Source organism: Epargyreus clarus, unplaced genomic scaffold (genome assembly GCF_041222505.1).
Source record: "Epargyreus clarus isolate Ecla_fem2 unplaced genomic scaffold, WU_Ecla_fem_2.2 ptg000027l, whole genome shotgun sequence".
NCBI lineage: Eukaryota > Metazoa > Arthropoda > Insecta > Lepidoptera > Hesperiidae > Epargyreus > Epargyreus clarus.
In genome coordinates, this window is record NW_027332234.1 from 8397308 (window position 1) to 8419474 (window position 22167).

At 37.1% G+C, this 22167-nt stretch overlaps 3 protein-coding genes across 3 annotated transcripts; all 3 read left to right on the forward strand.

Moving 5' to 3' along the window:
- Window positions 1-609: 609 nt before the first annotated feature.
- On the forward strand, window positions 610-8635 carry LOC140753934 (cytochrome P450 4c3-like). Its single transcript, XM_073088782.1, has 10 exons — window positions 610-865; window positions 944-1033; window positions 1311-1421; window positions 1994-2179; window positions 4543-4739; window positions 6023-6077; window positions 6828-7005; window positions 7371-7522; window positions 7874-8056; window positions 8425-8635. Exons 1-10 carry the CDS (start codon window positions 709-711, stop codon window positions 8571-8573), a joined length of 1458 nt encoding a protein of 485 aa, XP_072944883.1. The 5' UTR covers window positions 610-708; the 3' UTR covers window positions 8574-8635.
- A 632-nt stretch (window positions 8636-9267) lies between these two features.
- Window positions 9268-12263, forward strand: LOC140754149 (pre-mRNA 3' end processing protein WDR33). Its single transcript, XM_073089087.1, has 2 exons — window positions 9268-9470; window positions 9565-12263. Exon 2 carries the CDS (start codon window positions 9582-9584, stop codon window positions 12150-12152), a length of 2571 nt encoding a protein of 856 aa, XP_072945188.1. The 5' UTR covers window positions 9268-9470; window positions 9565-9581; the 3' UTR covers window positions 12153-12263.
- An 11-nt stretch (window positions 12264-12274) lies between these two features.
- Window positions 12275-20653, forward strand: LOC140754150 (protein smoothened). Its single transcript, XM_073089088.1, has 11 exons — window positions 12275-12396; window positions 12469-12584; window positions 13473-14127; window positions 14931-15144; window positions 15506-15626; window positions 15908-15986; window positions 16381-16605; window positions 16952-17153; window positions 17943-18113; window positions 18623-18826; window positions 19644-20653. The coding sequence occupies exons 1-11, from the start codon at window positions 12339-12341 to the stop codon at window positions 20035-20037; spliced, it is 2439 nt and encodes an 812-aa protein (XP_072945189.1). The 5' UTR covers window positions 12275-12338; the 3' UTR covers window positions 20038-20653.
- Window positions 20654-22167: the final 1514 nt, after the last annotated feature.

The following is a 22167-nucleotide window of genomic DNA, read 5'->3' on the forward strand; positions in this document are numbered from 1 at the left end:
GATATTCCTACCTGAGGTCGGCCACAGATGTGCCGCTACCCCTGAGGATTAAGCTGGAATGCCCCGAAAAAGTATATCTCCCTTACCACACCCTTCAAAACGGAACACAGCAGCGCCTAACACTGTTGTTATTAGGCAGAAATAGGTGTGGCGGTGGTGCCGCCGGAGTCGAACCACAAAGGGTTCTACCACCTTGGCAATTGCAGCGGTTATATCCACATACGAGTGGGTAGAGATAATCGGGCCTCGAGGATACCTTTTTTACATCGGGATTTATAACAGATATCCACGGGCGACAGTCACTGGTGACTTGCCGTTACGCAGACGGCTCATTTATTACCTCATTGTGAAAAAAAGTGAAAAGTACTTACACAAAGTAGTTAAGTAAGTCTAAACAAACTTATTTCAAGCAACATTACAAGTACTTGTAATCTTCGTCAATGAACGTTTCTGCTTATATTCCTTTCCTTATTGGCGTTGCGTTGTTAGTAAGTAAGTTTCGCTTCCGTTTTGTTCTGAGTAAATATCGCGGTACCAAGTGATATTGTATCTTATTGTACCTGAATAAACGCGCGCAATGGTGTTAATAAAACCACATTGCTATTTCGCAAGCTCTTAGTATCGTCGCAGATTTTGTACTGAAAACTTTTAACAAGCGATTTGAAGAGTAATTTTATTACATATTTGTTTTAGTGACCATAGATTACAATGATTGTTTTAATTTTAATAATTATGATTTCTATAACTTATTACGCGTACTTCCGACGTATGCGTAAACCGTTATATGAATTGTCTGAAAGTCTTCCAGACACGGGAAGTCTTCCTGTTTTGGGACACACTCATTGGTTTATCGGAGGACCAGAGAGTGAGTAACTTAATAATATTCTATTTATTTCATAGTTATTTAAAATATTTATGCAATGATTGAACTGAATATTTTCAGAAGTGCTGAATAATATTAAAGAACTTGCTACTTTGGTGCAGGATACAGGAGGACTCAGTAAAATTTGGATTGGCCCCTCTCTATATATTGGTTTGTTTATTTTTATTTTTATTCAAACACAATATACGATTATTACAATGAATTTTTAAATTTTAACATTTAAATAATACTGTTTTTAAAGATTTAAATAGTACATTCGTTTTTATTTTGTGGTACATATATCAAATGTGCCTAGTAGTGAAATTTTAAAGGCTGATGGATGGATATATATCAAATAAGTCTTCTAAGCAGTAATTGATATGTTAAGAAACCCTGTTATTTCTTGTATTAATTGGGTCAATATTAATGTACCTTTTAATTCTTTAAGTGTCAATGAACCCAGAGGACGTTCAAAAAATCTTAGAAAATTGTCTTCAAAAGGATTCATCGTATAAATATTTGCAAGCTTGGTTGGGCAATGGTCTCTTCGTAGCGCCAAGTAAGTACCTTTATGTACTAATATATCTATTTGAATATTATGTTAAAGATTGTTTTACATAATGAAATGAAGAGAGCAAGTTTGCGTTCAAAAATATGCGCTTTAAATGCGATCATATGTGTATGTACATATAGGTAATCATTTTTATATTATCACTTCACGTCACTCTACCTAACAATTATTTATTTCTTATTGATGATATATGATTTGTTTATAGAATAGGTTTGAGATACTTACAACAAGTAAGGTATTTAATTGAGTTATATATCAAAATAATAAAAACAAACTTCACAAAGTAAAATGATAATTCGATCGTTATTCGTATATACATTTTGAATAATTTTCCAGCATTCATTATTTATAAGAAATTATTCTCAAAACGTATAAAGAAAATAAATTATGGTGCAGTAAATTAATTTGTACATTAATCGCTAAAGTTACTTTAGTCCCTGGATTAATTTTTTGAGTACCTATACTTACACGTAAATTATCTATTTTACACCCCTTTTGGTTTTGTAAAATAAAAAAAAAATACATTTTAACCATTAATTTCCTATTTAAATTTGTTCCAGCTGATTTATGGAAAGTTCACCGAAGGGTTCTGAAGCCTATATTCCACAACCGTATCATCGAAGATTATATTGACGTGTTCGGTGAGCAGGGCTCGGTGCTGGTGAACCGCTTAGAGGAACGATTAGGCAAATCTGAATTTGATGCCTTCAAATATATCACCTCATGCATGCTGGATATTGTGTTTGGTAAATATATTACATGATTTACTTTTATTGTAATATTTGGTAAGTTTTCTTCAAATCTCTACGTTTGTGACTTGATATTTATCACTAAGTAAATCGATTTGTCACGCGTAGGCTCTAGGATTATTATAACATTTTATTAGCATTTGTGTATTTATCTCTTGATATTTATGCCTGGACTGGTTTAATGGGAGCATGGAAAGATATTATAAGAAAAATCTGACAGTAAACGGAATTTCATAATTATTTTAAATGTAGAGTTCGACTGTGGATGCGACACTCCCACTCTACTATTTTGTTTAATCGAAAGGCCGGCATTTTGTTATATTAAAATAGTAATTGACACTGTCGCCAATGTATAAGATATTTCATAACTAATTTACAATATAACTGATAGACAAGGAGTTATATTTTCAGATGCGTTACTATCCTTGAAGGCCTGAACACATTGTAGTAAGTAGTTACGCTATTACTTGTCCTATGTCGTCATTTGACTAAATAATAGTATTGTAACGGTTTAAAGTAATTTTCTTACATATTATTATTGACTTCCAACAATAGACGGTAACAATATTACGACCACAAGTAATATGTAATAAAAACAATTGACAGTAAATACTAGACATTGCTGTGCATATACTAGCCGACGTTCGCTTACTTGCTAAAGTCTGTCCAAGGATAGACACGGCGGTATCTATCTATACTAGTTATAAAGTAAAGTTCACCGTCTCTGTCTGTCTGTCTGAAAGGGATAAACGCGATAAAATACTAAACCAATTTTCATGTCGTTGTTTCGTGTCGAACAAGATTCATGAGAAAGGTTTAGATGAGAAAGGTATTTTAAATTGGCTTAGTTATAATAATAATTGATGCAACAGGTTGATAGACTTTTTGTCATATTAAACTATCAGTTACTACGACAAAAAGTAGACATTGTCGTAGTGAACTATCGGCATTACAGCTTCGTACGGGTAGCATGCATTTATGCTAGCTATCCGTACGTAGCGCGGGCGGGTTGCTAGTATCATATAAGTATGTATGTGTTACAATATTTGGTATATTTACATTTTTATAGTTTGTGCCGCGTGCGTGCCTAATACTTCCTGTAACTAATATTCTCCAAAAAAGGTTATTTTTAAGTTAACAAAAGATAATAAGCAACAAGCACCACGGGTCTTCAACACTATCTTTCAACAACATCCTTCAAGTATTACTAATTACAAGACGCGCTTTATTTTATTTATTAGTATCTACAATGTTTGTGTGTCAATATCATAAATTGCTACTGTTCGCACAAGGAAAGTCGCGACTGCATTTTCACAAGATTCGTCATGTTGTGATGTAAATTAATTACTTGCACAATCACTTGTTTCGATCGCCATTGATTACTGTTCATTATCATAATTACTGTCATTCATAATTTTATGACTTGCCTAAGTGGAAGACAAGCCTGTTGTTTACTTATTTTAAAGTACACGTTTTTCTTTATTGTTGAAGCAGCTAACGAGAATGGGTCATGAATAATTATTTTCAGACCACCCCTTTAAACTCAGTAACGTAGTGCTGAGCATTGATAAGTAAATAATATACCTAAATAGTTATGACAGTGATGCCTCAGAAATCAGGAACAGAGACAACACACCACCTTTCACACAACAATTATGTCAAGTCGCACTTAATTGAGAGTCCACTGATAAGCTATTGTCTCTCTTAAAGTTTTTTATAATAAAAAAGTTATAACTAAATCAAATGAAAATGGATGTGGTGGTCGAAACTAACATGAAAACTTTTGTAAATTCTTTATAAGTAGATAGTCTATCTTGAAATCTCCAAGAAAGTATTTCTCATCTTATTGTTTATTGTTATTACTCGTATACCTTGGGTTAACGACACTATAAAAATATTGATCATGGAAGGTGCACGGGATGTATGTCAGGGTTGTAGCATGTACTGATTCGTTTGTTAGCTCATATATATTCATACATTTTTACTTTACAATTTTAAAACATGATTTAAGTGAAATGTGCTATAACTCTACCTTAAGTCACGCATTATATCGTCACACGAAAAATATGAAATGAATAAAATTTCAGTAGGTACAAAAAGTAACCATTGTACAAATATTTTTATCATAACTACAATTATTTTCCGTGAGAATTATGCATAGTATTTAGTAGAAATCGATCCTAATTATAAATTTTCCCAATTTTCTTTACCGATTGTTAAAGAGTAGATCAAACTCGTCATCAGCTACCAAACATAAAGTAGAAAATCTGTTGACAAATAATAGACGAAATTGTACTGAAATGTTTGCCTTAGCGCCTGTTTACGTATAGTTTAACAGTGTTTATATACTTTTTCTTTAGAAACGGCAATGGGTGAGAAGATGGACGTCCAGCACAATCCGGACACACCATACTTGCGTGCACGGAACATCGTCATGTCCATTATTAGTATGCGACTGTTTAAGGCGTGGATGCAACCCGACGCCCTCTTCAAATTGACGCCATATTCCAAAATACAGAAGGATAATATTGATCTTACTCATAAATTCACCGATGAGGTAAAACCTTTTGTTTAATTAGATATTATTCGATAAAATCTTTATAGGTACACGTTGTCACAATTTATCACCTTCATACAAGGGTTTAGTGTGCGGCGTTGGTGCTAATAATTTGACAAAACAATGATAGAATTATGTATCTCTTGTTTGAGATTTATATTTTACACATTCTATAATAACATTAAAGTCTCATCCTACGTACTTATCAAATCCATACTAAACTTGAGTGTAAGGTGAACGTGTAGGATGTATCCCATGATGTCCCTGTAGTCCCGGGACTAGAATAAGGCTACGGTATCCCCTGCCTGTCGTAAGAGGCGACTAAAAGGGGGCTTCCGGGGTTGCGGGCGGCAAGATTGGGAGGTCGAGCCGTCCAGCAAGCAACTCCGGGAAGGACGGCGGTACGAGTGGTCGCATACCGTCGTAAACACCAGACGGTGTGGTGAGACCTGACGCTCACCTAGGAGGAGTCCGAAGGGGCAACGCGATCAGAGGATTCCGGTTGCGTTCCGTAGGAGATCCCGGAGTCCTCTTGGCAACGCTGAGGACGGCCACCGGGGGGGTTTTAGTGCGGTAAGAATCCCACATAACCCCGTGTCGCTCCTACGACACTGGGTACCTTTTGAAGGTTTCCCCCTCGTAAACAAAAAAAAAAAAAAAAGGATATATCCCATGAATTTCGTGACTGATTTATTTCTCTCGGTTACTCAAAGGAAAAAGGAACGTATTTAAAATTAAAATTAACGTGACACGTTAATATGTCCTCATTGTGCGTCATAACTCGTCACTATGATGCTGAAGTACTTATTTCTGTTTATTAAACTCAAACAGGCGTTAGTTTACATATCGTGCTCACGAAAACTGTTTGATTTAACTCAGTACATAGGGAGGTATGTTGCGATAGCGTGCTAAGATCTTATGGTGTATTTGTTTGTTTTGCTATGTCTTACTAATGTTATATATCAATGAGCGATGAACTCAATGAGTCAAACAAACAATAGGATCCTAGTGTTACGCAAAGAGAATATGATTATGTTTAAGTATTTTGAGCTTGACTTTGTAATTAAGTGCTATTATTATTATTATTGCGGATTGTGCAAAATCAAAATAAGTAGAATATCATATCATCTATCAGATATATGATAATTTAACTTAAACAATTTAGATTTTTTGTGCTTATACCCAAAACATAATTAAAATAAAAAACATTTGATTCCATTAATAGAACATAATCCTATACTTATTAAGATAGTTATTTGTAATCGTTAATATTTCTTATACAGGTTGTGAAGAAGAAAAGAAAATTATATGAAACGTATGCGTTAGATCGGGAAACCGGTACGTAAGTTTCATAACCAGTTTCTCTTATGCAATCATTGTCAAATATTCAAATTATTCTTCTTATCGAATTAGGTATCACCCAATATAGCGTACTTAGTACGAATTATGAACATACATTTTTTTTTTAATATAAGTAGCAAACGGGCTTGCACACCACCTTATGGTAGCGCCTATTGCTGCTTATGGTCATCCGCCATGAAACCCCTGTGGTGTGGAGCTAAGAAAACAATCCTATCTGAGGTGGGTCACACATGCTTTCTGGGTCCTAAAGAAGATATTGGAATGCCTGGTTCGATATATCTCCATTACCACACTCTTCAAACCGGAACACCGCCGACGACCCTGCTGTTATTGGGCAGAAAAAGAATAGGCGGTGGTGCCCTCGGAGTCGAGCAACAAAAAGTTCTACCACCTGCAAACATAGATTAGTAAAGATACTTCGCCGCCTTGAAATTGAATGAAGCCACAAACGGCTTATTATAGTAATTTCTTTTTTTGAATTCTTGATAAATAAAAACATTTTTAGAGAAAATTTACGAATAAATAACTAATATTGCGTAATTTACATAATAAATAAATAATTATAATAATAATTTCAAATATTTTAGGGACATTTTAGCATGGAGACGTGGCAAAACTTTTTTACGAAACTATTTCAATTCTCAAACTGGGTACATTTTCTTGTTAGGAGTGAGTAATCTTTACTAATCTATGCCTGCAAATTACAAATACACATATCAATTTTAGGACGTAAGGATCTACTAGAACTATTACTGGAGAGAGATATAAAATTCACCGATGAACAGTTACGAGAACACATCGACTCTATCACTATAGCTGGCAACGATACAACGGCACTGGTCATTTCTTATGCCCTGCTGCTGCTGGGGCACCATCAAGATGAACAACAGAAGGTTTATGAAGAGTAAGCACGTAACTATTTGTAGCAGTAGTAATTGTGGTCGTAGCCACAATTTTGTTTTAAAGGTCCTTCTCTTGTTTGTCGCCAAATAATTGTACTTAGTAACATAAAAAAAATCTAGGCCTAACTTTTCTTTTCGCCCTATACAAAAGAGTAGTTATGCGATACAGTGTAAAGCAATTTAGGCCCTGAACAAACACCAAAAATTAAAAATACCAAGATCTCATAGATTTCTATTCCTGCCAATTTGAGAATTATCGTCATAATTTTACTGACAACCGTTATGCCTGACGAGTATTCCTAGCTTTTCTATAACTTTTGAATATTTTTTATAAGTACTTAGGTAAGTTAGATTTATTCTATTACAGATTGCAAAGTATATTTGGTGATTCCAAAAGATCCCCAACAAAGGAAGATCTAAATAGGATGGATTATCTGGAGAGAGTTATCAAAGAAACGATGAGGCTGTACACGGTGGTTCCGGTAATTGGTCGTAAAACCGATAAGGAAATTAAACTTTGTGAGTATTTATTTACCTATGTAGGTGGAAAAAATATCAGTAACAAGTTGGTGCAACTGCTTTCACCCCAACCCTGCTTTGCTTGGTGACCCCACTTGACAAAAGGGGACAGACTTAACATGCTCTCCAGAAAACAAGCTGTAACCATTCTGCGATCATCTAGTCAGTTTCCGACTGAACTTGAAACTTAATATCGTAGTCCACTTACGAAGATAGGTACCACACCTTTATGAATATCATGAGGAACTCTTAGACATTTTAGCAGGAGGCGTAATATGTTAATTATACCATTAAACTCTAAATTTTACATACGAAAAACCACTTAACAGATGCCTAATATTTTTGTTTTAGCAAACTGTACAGTTCCAGCCGGCGTGGGCTGTGCCGTGGTGCCTTTTGTGATGCATAGATCTAAGAAGATCTGGGGACCAGATGCAGATTCATTCGACCCGGATCGATTTCTGACAGAAAACAGCGCGTCCAGACATCCATGTGCTTTTATTCCTTTTAGCTATGGAACCAGGAATTGTATAGGTTTGTCGTTTTTCATTCTTTAAGTTAGTTCTGTATTTGATACATAATTCTTAAATGATAATAAATATAAGGAACCCAGTAGTAATTCAAACTTGACGAATTTACGGATGAGAGATGTGTAGTGGGTTCCGTAATATGTTTCCTACAAAATCTAAGAATCAAGCAGGAATAGGCTACTTTCCCCTGAGCTGCAATGACCACTTAACATCCAGTAATCCGAATTCTCGTTGAATACTTACTTTCATAACATGAAATTATAATAACATAAGACACATAATTCTACCTAATTTAACTTTTGGTTATTTATATACTTGATTTTAAACATTATTGTTATTTTGAAATTTATCATTAATTTTAACTTTTCACAGGTCGCCATTTCGGAATGCTGGCAATGAAGAGCATATTAGCGAATATTCTTAGAAGTTATAAAGTGAAGTCTAGAGCTTGTGATCGCTTGAAGATTGAAATACTGCTCTTTCCTGTCCCGGGCCATTTGATATCAATAGAACGGCGTTGAAATCACATACCTTTATGTACCTTTTTATGTATGAATTTAATTAATTAAATTATTAAATTATTTCTGGATTTTTAATTTAACGTGATCCTAAGTGAATAGGAAATAATTTTATTATAAATTTTATTGCTTTAACATTGAAGGACACTATTTTGAGGGAACCGATATTTTAAGAGTTTGTAAAAATACTTGAAGAAATAAATCTTTCCTAACTTCAAAATGTTTGAAGGATTTAGTAACTATGTGACAAAAAATAAACCCATAATTATAATTCCAGCCTCTCCGTCCGTATATCACAACGATTTTGTAACCCTACTGTACGTACCCAGATGCTAACGGTACCATTTCATGTATAAAATAAAATAGGTATTTTGTATAGATCTATTATTTAAATTGAAACATTAACATTTCCACAGGCTACACAAATCTGTAAAGCGCCATCTTTTGACAAATAATGACATTACTTTAAACTTCTAGCGCCATCTTTTGCGAGAAGCTAAACATTATTTGTCTTTTTGTTTTTTGCGATGGCTTCTCGGTCTTATATCCATTTTGCCATTTTAATTTCAGTTAATACATTTTTTCTAATGTAATGAATAAAATAATATTATTAATAATTATATATATTTTTGTTTTATTGTTAGTGCAACACTGCTTATTTACAATTTTGAACATAATAACATTGTTTATTTTATACAGTCTGTGGTCGCAAAAATGGCTGGTTTGGTTCGTTGGCTGTCTAGCGTTCGGTAGCATAGCAATCCATACAATAAGTTTAGGTTATACAATTTGTGTTTCATTTTGTAGTACAATAATTATTTTGTGAATAAGGTATTTGAAATATACACGTGGTTGTGAGACGATCCTGTAGAATGTCACACCGTTTTCTCTGAGTACAAGGTAAGACATCCGAAAACTTATTGTTAGCTTCAAGAGAAAGGGATGGCTTCTGTTATTTTTGACATTGTTGTAATTTACAAATTTCTCTAATTAGGTATTCAAGTCGTAAACATGGATTTCGGACACCCACCACCGAATTTGGGAATGCCTCCTCCCAACATGGGTGGTCCAATGGGTCCACCGGGCCGTAACAACATACGCCATAATTTTAGACCGTTCAACTACCAGATGCGCTTCCCTCCCCAGGGTCCGCTCAATATGACCCAAGACGACTTCGACGGTAAACGTTTACGTAAATCTGTTATGCGGAAAACAGTAGACTATAATGCTGCTATTATTAAGGCTTTAGAGTGTCGTGTTTGGCAAAGAGATTGGCGGGACAGACATGCATTGCAACCGGATGCGATGTACACTCCCGACATGTTGCCCCCGCCTTCTTACCCAGATAATCCAATTAACGCTGTAACTACTCGGTTCGTTAAGACTGCTACAAATAAAATGAGATGTCCTATTTTCGCTGTCGCGTGGACACCTGAAGGTAGAAGATTAATTACCGGCGCGTCGTCCGGCGAATTCACCTTGTGGAATGGCTTAACGTTTAATTTCGAAACAATTCTTCAAGCCCATGATTCGCCGGTGAGGTCCATGGTCTGGTCTCACGGTGAAGGTTGGATGGTTACCGGTGACCATTCAGGGTTCATTAAATATTGGCAGAGCAACATGAACAATGTAAAAATGTACCAAGCCCATAAAGAAGCAGTGAGAGGTATTAGTTTTAGTCCCAGTGATGCTAAAATCGTCACATGTTCAGATGATGGAACACTTCGAATATTTGACTTCTATAGGTGTCAGGAAGAACGAATATTGCGAGGTCACGGAGCTGATGTAAAATGTGTTCAGTGGCATCCAACTAAAGCCCTCATCGTGTCAGGGAGTAAAGATAATCAGCAGCCAATAAAGCTTTGGGATCCTAAGTCGGGCACTGCTTTATCAACTTTACATGCACATAAATCGACTGTTATGGATTTGAAGTGGAATGATAATGGTAACTGGCTTATAACTGCATCTCGAGACCATTTACTCAAATTATTTGATATTCGCAAACTGGGCACAGAGTTACAAATATTTAGAGGGCATAAAAAAGAAGCATCCAGTGTAGTATGGCATCCTACTCATGAAGGGTTATTTTGTTCCGGAGGATCTGATGGAGCTATACTGTTCTGGAATGTTGGTACAGATAAGGAGGTTGGATGTATTGAAGGTGCACATGAGTCTATTGTCTGGACGATGGCATGGCATCCCTTGGGCCACATTCTATGTTCAGGTTCCAATGATCATACATCTAAGTTTTGGACACGGAATCGACCTGGTGATCAAATGAGGGACAAATACAATCTTAATACATTACCTCCTGGTGTACAAGATGATAATGACTTAGAGGAGCCTTCGGTCATCCCTGGAATGGGACCTGAAGATAAGGTGGAAATATTTTCTTCAGATGCTGACAAAGTTATACCTGGCTTAGATCTCGATACAACATTAATTCCTATGGACTTTGAAAAGAAAGTTAAAAAGGTACCATACAGTAAACCTATACCTAGGAATTTCCAAGCTCAATGGAATCATGGCCCATCAGTGGACGAATCTGCTACAGAAGCTCTGACTCAAGCGTTGGTAGAGTCTGTGCCGGGAGCAGTGCCTTTGCAACAAATAACACCCACAGCTATTTTTATCTATGGGAAATTTATACCGGTAGAATCAGGTTCTCAACTAGAAAAAGCTATAAATGATGGCCCCATGGCACTTAAGAAATATATAGCTACTGGTGAAGTGGAAGAGCTGCAAGATATGATGCCACATCTAGAGGAAGATGCAGATGATGACCACTACCTGCCATTTGAATACCCCGCTCCAGAAAATGACCCAGAAGATGCTGAAAATGACAATAATGAAGAAGACAATGAAGATTATGAAAAGGAAGATTATAATGACATGGATGAGAGCGGACAAAATAATGAAGATTATGAGGATTATCAAGACAGTCCAGAAATGAATAACTCAATGACTCCTCCAGTCAATATGCCACCAATGAATATGATGAGACCCCCACCCCCTATGAATATGAGCCCTATGAGACCTCCAATGGGTCCCCCTCCAATGCGTCCAATGGGGCCCATGCACTTACCACCGCACATGGGTGGGATGCCCCCTCCCATGGGAGGTATGCCGCCAATGGGAGGTATGCCACCTATGGGAAATATGCCGCCCATGGGAAATATGCCTATAATGGGCAATATGCCACCTCATCCACCTTATCCTGATAATGGATACAATAAAGGTAATTTTGAAAGTGGTTATCCCCCAGACCAACAATTTTCGCAAGAGAACAATGATGATTATAATGAAGAAGATTCATATGACCAAAACTATGATGAGGAGAATTATAACAATGAAGAGAATGGTGATGGGTATGGGCGTAACCAGAGATGGAACGATAGGGGACGCGGTAGAGGTAGGGGTATGGATAGAGGGCGGGGCCAAGACCGAGGTAGAGGTAGAGGTATGAATGGGCACGGTGGACGAATCAATCGCAGGGGAAACATGCCCCGCGGAGCATGGACTCGTAGGGGCGGCGGTGCCAATAGATCGTTTAGGAGAGGTGGAAAACCAATTTCTAACTAGCACAGGCCGTCTTCCTGTAAATGCATGCACAGACATTATAAAAAAATATTTAGTTAATTCAATGAGCTGATAAGTGTTAAGTTGTTAAGTGTTAATAAACAGTGGAAGAGATTCGGAAGGTTGTACATAATTTTTCTTTACAGCTTGTATTTTAATTTCGTAAGTTAAAACATAATAAAAAAAATTATGTCGAAAAAATGTTATTACAATTTTCAACAGGTGCATTCCCATGTCTGCAATACCGGTGAGTTACACAGTTACTTAATTTGTTAATTTTAATGTCGAAAGATATTATATGTGTTTGTTGTAACAGCAGGTAATCTCTGGGCAAACGAAAATACTCTTCATCTTCGAACGGATAGAAAATGGAGAAAGCAGCATTCTTCAGATTACGTGATGGGTTTCCGGTCTTCAATGGTCATCATTATTATAGTAAGACGGTATTTCTGTATTATGTTCATAATAAAATAAATAAACATTTTTCTAATAAAGACAACCTTTCGTGATATGCTACTTTTGTTTATGTGGGAATTACATTGTAAAATAAAATAAAACAAAAAAAATATTTGTCCAGGGAATTCCTATCCTCACCTGTTTATGGTCAGTACATTACATTTATACACTTTATTGCAAATATATGACGTAAAACAAGTATTATCTTATTATATACTTATTATTATTTGAAAAAATATAAATGTTTTTGTAAATAAAGGTACTGCTTAGGCCTATTATTGTGCTAATTTTTTTGGTAGTATTGTTGAATCCCTAATTGTTTTTTGAGTTCTATTTTTTCTAATACAATAGTTTAAAAGTGCTAACAAGTAGTTTAACCTAATATTTTTTAATAAATCTATTTTTTGTAACGTAAACATTATTTGTCTAAAATTACATTATAATATAGTAGAAGTTTTTTTTTCAAGAAGAGGACACTTCTCATTTCGTGTCATATAGTTCTAACTTATTGGTACTGATTATTCTAATTCATTTAACATTGTAACACTTTGTATTACTGATATGTACGTCTTATGTATGTACTGACAACCTCCCTCCCTTGCCAACCCACCCTCGGACACCATGGTCGTGATATATTAAGTTGTTGTACTATTTGTTTTTAAAACGTTAAGTTAATTTTGGAACATTTGTGGATATAATAAAATTATTAAATCTGAAAGGGTTTCATTTAATATCGCCCTCCACCTACATAAATAAAGAGAGATAAAAAATCGAAATGTAGTTTCAATTCTTAGTATTACTTGATTATTTATAAGTAATATTGTGAATGTCAGTAGTGATATTTAACATCCAGTTCTTTTGTTTCAGATGATCTTAGGATGGGTGTGGGCGTTGCTATTTATGTCAGCGTGTCATGCGAGTCAGTATGATAATGGAGGTGATAAAAATGCCGTAACAGTCAGTGCGGAGAACACGACAGTTCGGCTAGAAGTCATAGAGGGGACCCCGAATTATAGACTGATAAGGTCCGAGAAGGGCACACAATGGTTTCCGGAACGCGAGATGAAGTTAGATAGTTGCGTCCGAAGAGCGCGATGTGAGATGATAAATAAAACAACGTGCTTTGGAGTTAAACTGCCTTACAATAGAACGAGCGTGCATCTAACATTCTATGATACTCAGTACAAGATCCAGAATCAGCTAGAATTATACAGAGAATTGATAAATGTGCCAAAATGTTGGGCCGTCATCCAACCACTGCTTTGCGCGACCTTTATGCCAAATTGTGAACGGATTCTAGGACAAGACATGGTGTACTTGCCGTCCTACGAAATGTGCAAAATCACCATGGAACCATGTGCCATTGTATACAATACGTCGTACTTCCCATCGTTCTTGAAATGTAACTCCACGCTATTCCCACCGAAGTGCGAAAACGCAGCGAGAGAGATGAAGTTCAACACAACTGGAAAATGTTTACCGCCCTTAATACACACAGATAAACACGTCCATTTCTATGAAGGTACCTATATATTTTTGAAACTATCAATTTATTTCGAATTTTATCAAGTATAAACAGATATCTACCAGAAATTAAGTAATCATATGCATCCCAAAAATACTTAAACATGGGTTGAGATTGCGTGAAACCCGTTTATGTGGTATTCTGAAGGTGGTAGAACCTTTTATGGTTCGACTCTGGCGGCACCACCGCCACACCTATTTCCGCCTAATAACAGCAGTGTTAGGCGCTGCTGTGTTCCGTTTTGAAGGGTGTGGTAAGGGAGACATACTTTTCCGAGGCGTTCCAGCTTAGTCCTCAAGCGTAGCGGCGCATCTGTGGCCGACCTCAGGTAGGAATATCTAATCTTAGCTGGGGTTCATTACAGATGTCCATGGGTGGCAGTAGCCACTTACCATGAGGTGGACTGCATGCACGTCTGCTACTCCTATATTATAAAAAAATGTGCTATTTTCAGCGTGTTACTAATAACTGCTACATGTGCAGTGTTTCAAGTCTATTTCACATATTTGCCTGAAATGCGTTAAGAGAGTAACGCACGTAACTATACTTTGTTTCATGCACATTATTTGTCGCTAGTAGCGCTATCAGAGTATAGTAACTTAGTTTAGTATATCAAACTGGCACTTGAGTTATATCCTCTGACAATTGAGTTATATACTAAGTCATTTTATTGTTAAAAATATAGCAATATTTAAGCATATTTCTCAAGTCATTTTTCACGTACACCAGTGCCTTCTACTCACTATATTATAAACTTTACTGCACAGTGGCGCCATCTACACAACTTAGCGTTATTGCAGGTATATCCGGGTGCGGTGTCCCGTGCCGCGATCCTCTGTACACGGAGGACGAACACCAACAAATACATCGGCTGGTAGCGTGGGGAGCGGGGGTTTGTCTTGCGCTGAACCTGCTCACAGTTGCAACCTTCCTTATAGACTGGCGCAGCGCAAATAAATACCCCGCTCTCGTCATCTTCTACATCAACGTGTGTTTCGCGGTCGCTTCTATGGGGTAATTAAAATCTTCAAACAAAAATAAAAGCAGTAATAGCATATTAATAAGCAGTGGTATCCTATTGGTTAGATATTTTACCTTTGAACCGGGGGGTCCGATATTCGTTTCTCTTCTGTTGATTTTCTATTTATTTTTTCCTAATTCCTGAACATTAATGTACTCATAACACATTTACAAGTAAAATTAAGTAACATATGGTAGTTATAATAAAAAATCATAATTATCGTCATACCTCGTATTGAAAGTCTTAAACAGTGATATTTTCATATTTGAATTAATCAAACCTGATCAGGTCTTAATTTGTTCATATAAATGTAAAAATTATGCGACTATACAATATTTAATTAATTTATTACAGGTGGTTAGTTCAGTTTGGCGTTGGGTCTCGAGATGATATCGTTTGCTCAAAAGATGGCACTCAAAGACAGGGCGAGCCATCCGCCGAGGAAAATTTGTCATGCGTCGTTGTATTCGTGTTGGTGAGTTTTATTCAATATTAATTCATTCAAATAAAATTGTAATCCAAATTGGCGGTATTTCTAAAGGCGTTTTGTTCACACCTTATACAGAGGATAGGTAAGAGGGATATACAAATGACGCTATTTTCCAAAATGATTTTCACTGTATAAAATTTAATAACCTTAAGTTTTTTTTATAAATTTTTATGTAATTATCAAATATACTGAAGGCACATTACAAAACAATGTAAATCTTTACTTTTAAGCTAGATTGATTAATAAATGCGTTCTTGTTGTTTCAGGTGTACTATTTTATGATGGCAGCTTGTGTGTGGTTTGTTATATTCACATACGCATGGCACATGAGTTTTCGAGCTTTAGGTGAGAATATATTCTACTAGTCGGCTTTTTATATAAATCCAATCGCGATTCTACGAATTTATGTTAATATGTACGGCTATGTCTACAATATATTTATTATTGATGGTATTTGAATGAAATTAGTAATGTACAATAAACACGTTGCTTATGGAACAAGATTTTTCGATTTGATACAATTTTAAACTACATTATATCATCGCACCTATAGTTATTTATAATACGCATTGACATGCTGAATTTTTAAGGCATTAAATTTTTACTCTTTTTTTAACACTATAATTAATTCATACACTACAATACAACAATTACAACAACACAATGTACAATACGACAAATGTGACAAATGTGTGATGTGATGTGAGATGTGTGTATGTACAATAAAACAATTTTGCAGGTAAAATCCAAGACCGTATAGACAAGAAGGCGGCATACTTCCACCTGGTCGCGTGGTCGCTGCCCCTGATCCTGACGATCACGACGATGGCGTTCGGCGAGGTGGATGGCAACAGTGTGACCGGCGTGTGCTTTGTGGGTTATGTCAACCATCCCATGCGCGCTGGGCTACTGTTGGCCCCGCTGTCGGTTGTGTTGCTGTTGGGCGGGTATTTCTTGCTCAGAGGTAAGTGTTGAAGGAAGTGGGTTTAAAAAACAGCAAGTTTTATCCTTGGACCATAACACAGATGTCTCTTGAAGCAAGAAAATAATAAAAAGGTGCCATTTCAATATAGAGATAAAATTCCTACTTGAGTGCGGTTACATCTGCACAACACTTTTGCAGTCGTTTGAAGACAACTATTAAGTTTAGCAGGTTATTTTTTAGAATACCTTCTGGGCCTATCTACACCGTTTAAACCGGAACAGAGTAATACTTAACACTGCTATTATCAGGCAGAAATAGGTGATGCATTGGTATGTTAGAACCTTTAACTTATCTACTTAAAAAAGTATTGTCTATTCCCCTCCAGGTGTGTTCTCTCTGATCGCGGTGCGTGTATCAAGCAAGGACGTGATATCCCCACGCGCGGCGAACAAGATACGTCAAACGATAACGCGGTGCTCGCTGACCGCGGCGCTCGTGGCGGTCTTCATCTGCGTCACCTTCACCTGCCACGTGTACGAGTTCCGCAACGCCGAGCTGTGGAAGGAGGCCTTCAAGCGGAACATCATGTAAGTGTTTGTATAGATTGTGTTCCCCGTCTGCTAACGAGATCCGTTAGACGATAACACGGTGCTCGCTGACCGCGGCTCTCGTGGCCGTCTTCATCTGCGTCACCTTCACCTGCCACGTGTACGAGTTCCGCAACGCCGAGCTGTGGAAGGAGGCCTTCAAGCGGAACATCATGTAAGTGTTTGTATAGATTGTGTTCCCCGTCTGCTAACGAGATCCGTTAGACGATAACACGGTGCTCGCTGACCGCGGCTCTCGTGACCGTCTTCATCTGCGTCACCTTCACCTGCCACGTGTACGAGTTCCGCAACGCCGAGCTGTGGAAGGAGGCCTTCAAACGGAACATCATGTGAGTGTTCGTATAGAGTGTATCCTCCGTCTGCCAATAAGATTCGGCAAACCTTGCTCCCACGGCATAGGGTACCTTTTGAAGGTTTCCCCCTCGTAAACAAAAAAAAAAAAAACCTTGCTCCCGGATAGCTGTGCTAAAGAAATAACACTACCTTACACTTAATTAATATTGAATTATGTCATGATGACATCAGTTATAAGAATCTTATCTGCTACGTATAGTCCGCGTAAAACTCCTAGTCCGCTCTGAATATAGAAATGGATCGCGTCGCCATAGTAAATTGTATGACTACACATGCTCTCAACAACTTCATAGCGGACTACCAGTTTGGCGATAACTATACGTACGTTCGTAATAGTAATGTACTGAACATTACTGTTGTTTCTATAATGTTGTTGGCCAATCACTTTAAAATAAAATTTCATTTTTTTCATAGATGTCGCCTGGAAGCACTAAAGGATAGCGAAAAGGAGTGTGCGAGCGGCGTTCGTCCGTCGGTGTCTGTGTTGCAACTTCGCTTGTTGTGTTGCTTCGCGGCTGGAGCGCTAATGGCCTCGTGGACTTGGACCCCGGCCGCTGCTGCGGCGTGGAGACGGTATATGGCGAGGTACGTGGTCGAATTGTATTACCTAATACTTGGTAGCTTTCATTGAGGCATTATAGCTCTTGATTAATAACGCCAGTATAAGTACATAAATGATATATAGGTTTATCGATTAAAAACGAAAAAAACACCTAATAAAAAGAGAAAAACTTAAACATCAAACTTAATGACCCTTCTCATTTGACAATATTGAATTCTGAAAATAAAATAAATTGCGGTAAATTAATTTTTTATTTTGAATCGCTGACACCATAAATGATTATTAAAAATCAAAACCATAAATATACTTTTTATACAATTATGTCCACTAAAAATCGTTACATTACTGTCTTTGTCAAATTTTAAAACTGTTATATCTGATATAAAGTTGCTCATGTGGATCTTATTTAGAAATAATCGTAGATGTGACGTCATGAACCTCCTAACCCCAACCCGTAACCCGCTAATCACGTGTCCCATCATTCCCATCGTTCCCACTAGCACGTGCCCCGCTAATCACGTGTAATCGCCAGGAAGTGCGGTTGCTCAGTGGAGGCGGAGGTGACGCGGCGCGCGCGCAAGCACGAGCTGATCGCGCGCGCCTACCGCCGCCGGGACGAGTTCGCGGCGCGCGGCCGCCTGTCCATCTCGCTGGGCGGCTCGCGACAGGATCCCGTCGGGCTCTGTCTCGATCACACCTCGCCGATTGATTGTCCGGATGACGCGAAGCACGAGAGGTACGTTATTATACCCAGGATTTATAATGTGCGGATGTAAGTGGGGATAAGTTCGCGGCGCGCGCGCCTACCGCCGCCGGGACGAGTTCGCGACGCGCGGCCGATTGTCCATCTCGCTGGGCGGCTCGCGGCAGGACCCCGTCGGGCTCTGTCTCGATCACACCTCGCCGATTGATTGTCCGGATGACGCGAAGCACGAGAGGTACGTTATTATACCCAGGATTTATAATGTGCGGATGTAAGTGGGGATAAGTTCGCGGCGCGCGCGCCTACCGCCGCCGGGACGAGTTCGCGACGCGCGGCCGATTGTCCATCTCGCTGGGCGGCTCGCGGCAGGACCCCGTCGGGCTCTGTCTCGATCACACCTCGCCGATTGACTGCCCGGATGACGCGAAGCACGAGAGGTACGTTGTTATACCCAGGGTTTTATGTGCGAGCGCATGTGGGGACAAGTTCGCGGCGCGCGGCCGCCACTTGTACCACTGTTGGAAATTGGTCTCTTTCTCTTTGAAATCTTTATGGAAATCTCAATTTGAAACCTAAGTTCCCCAAGGTGAGAGAACATAATACAATCCACTGAAGCCTAAATTATTTTAACTTATCTAACAGGAGTAGCAACTTATTTAATTTGTTTTATTTGAGGTTGTAGCGTTAGAACCAGAACTATTAATAACAAATACAATATCAGTTGCATATTTTAAATTTTACTAAAATATCAGTTGAATGCAAACAATGTGTATTCTAATAGAAGATCTCTTTAAATAAATACTTTTTTGTACTAAATTCAAAATTTTAAACCATATTGTAATATTTATAGCGGTGAACTGTCCTCGTCATGGGCGGCGAATTTACCGCGTTTCGTTCGACGTCGCGACGCGCTCGTACTGCCCGCGCACACGCACCACTCGCTAAGCTCCACACCCGACCGTCGCAACTCTCAAGACTCGCAGATAAGCATCAGCCTTCGTCACGTCTCTGTGGAGTCGCGTCGTAATTCGCTCGACAGCCAGTTGTCCGTCAAGATCGCAGAAATGAAAACGAAAGTCGGCAGACGACGCACTAAACACACCAAGGCCAAAAGAAAGGCCCGCGCTACCGCACGTAAGGAAAGCACGCCCTCCATCGAAAGTCAAATTAGCAGGTACTGGCTCCAAGCGGTCGCGGCAAACAATGATCCGTCTCGCGAGGAAGTGAAGTTCAGTTTCGATTGACTCAGATTCGTGTATTCGCATTTAATTAAAACTACATATCTTTTACATATGTAACAATGTACTCAAATATTCCGTCTGATTAGTTTTCTTTTGTAATGTACGCTCTCTAAATTTATTCAGTTGCAATATTACTTTACACTTTTATATATTATCATTTCGTTTTCATGGATTGTGGAATGTAGATAACTCATTCAGTATTCTGAAAGATGACACTCATCTATTTTTTGATGTTGTACATATACTTTTATATGCTTTGATAATTATTTTTACTGTATAATCATTAGATGTAAGGATAAAAGTTCAAATTAGATATTTTGTAATCCAAAGTGATTTCTGACTGTGACAAAACATTAGCATTTACCATTTAGTTTGTATTTCTATAGTCCACGCTGACTTTTTAAAGTTATACAGTGATTATTCAAATGGAAAATTAAGACTGACAGGAATCTCTATTTTAATATCGTATTCCTACACAAATGGAAGTATCCATGACAAAAACTGACACCTAGGTTGTGACTTATTCGTCTTCAAAATTGCAGCTTTTTAAACTTATTATATTATATTTGTCTCGTGGTCTCATGTCTTTCCTGTCACGGGGGTTTATGTTTACGGGCGCCTGCATAGCATACATGACAGGAAAAGTACTAAGGAAACGATACGATGAGGTTGGCACGCATGCGGAACAGGATCGCACGCGGGCTAGAATGTGTGACACGAAAAGAGTTCAAACTAGGTACGCATTTTGACTGTTAGTTATATTAAAGTACATGCAAGTTATTACATATTTTGTGATAATATTCCTAAAGTAATAGAATCTGTGCCATATCAAATATACAAGATAGTAATATGTTTTATACAGTGTTATTATTAAGACAGTAATGTATTGTTAATGATAATTATGTGAGCTATTTATTGGGTGGTGCTTTTTTATTGCTCAAACATCTGACAATAGTATATTTCTACGCCATTGTGGGGAATTAATAGTTCGTATTTCTTATTACCAGTCTTATCATTATATGTAGCTACTATGTGTCCGTGAGAGAAAATTCAGCATTTCAGATAATTATTATTAGTGGATGTTCATATAATTATATGTTCATATATACATAGGATTATGTTTAAAAGTGCTAATGTCAAAGAAGTTCTCATAAGATTTAGTGGTGAAATGGATATTGCTGAATTGTGAAATGTGTGTAAGTCTTAGTAACTTATATTTTTTCTTAGTAATTTATATTGGCGGACCCTTTTTAAAAAGAGACTTAAAGAGATAATTTGTTGAAAATAACTCAAAGTTGTGTAAACTATGTTTGTTTTGTTTACTTGCAAATTTTGAGGCTACAAATGTCTTAAATCATTATCTTTTAGAATTATTAAAATTAATGAAATTTAATAACAATAATATCGCTTGATTCTTCTGGTAACTACCCTATGCTTTGATTTGGGATACTTAAAATGCAATTGATTTTAAAAATGTCGAGTTTGAAAATAATAACTTCATAAATGTTGATTCATTAACTAATTTTAATACTATATCACGATATTACCATTTCACCGACAAACACTTTGTTAATAATGATATTATATTAAGTAGCATTACGTTAAATTATAAGACAAGTCTGTTATTAGCTTTAAATATTATTTTTTTAATAATCATGCTACTTTAATTACTGCAAGAAATACATTTTTAAATTTGAATAAATACGCTTTCTATTTTTTTTACCCAGAATATGTAATTGATGTACAGGTTTTGCCTGTGAATGGTCTCTAGAAATTTGTTACACTGGAACACCGTTAGGCCGAGATTTACTATAATATACAGGAGCTCATGATGTCTTTCCATCAGGGATGGGCGAGGTAACTATAGTCTGATTCATAATTACGTGTCCAAAATGTAAACAAAGGTGTTGACCTATCAAGAAAATACGTTTGAAATGGTAGTTTCTTATTTTTGTCGATATTAAAGTAATACAATAATAATAAAATAATAATCTAAATAAATAAGATTAATTCACTTTTTCCAATATTTATATCACCTCAATTTCGTTCCATACAGTAATAATAATAAAAAATGAAGCGAAAAAAATTTTTCGATCGTAAATCACTCTCTGATGCTTCGCATCATGAGTCGTG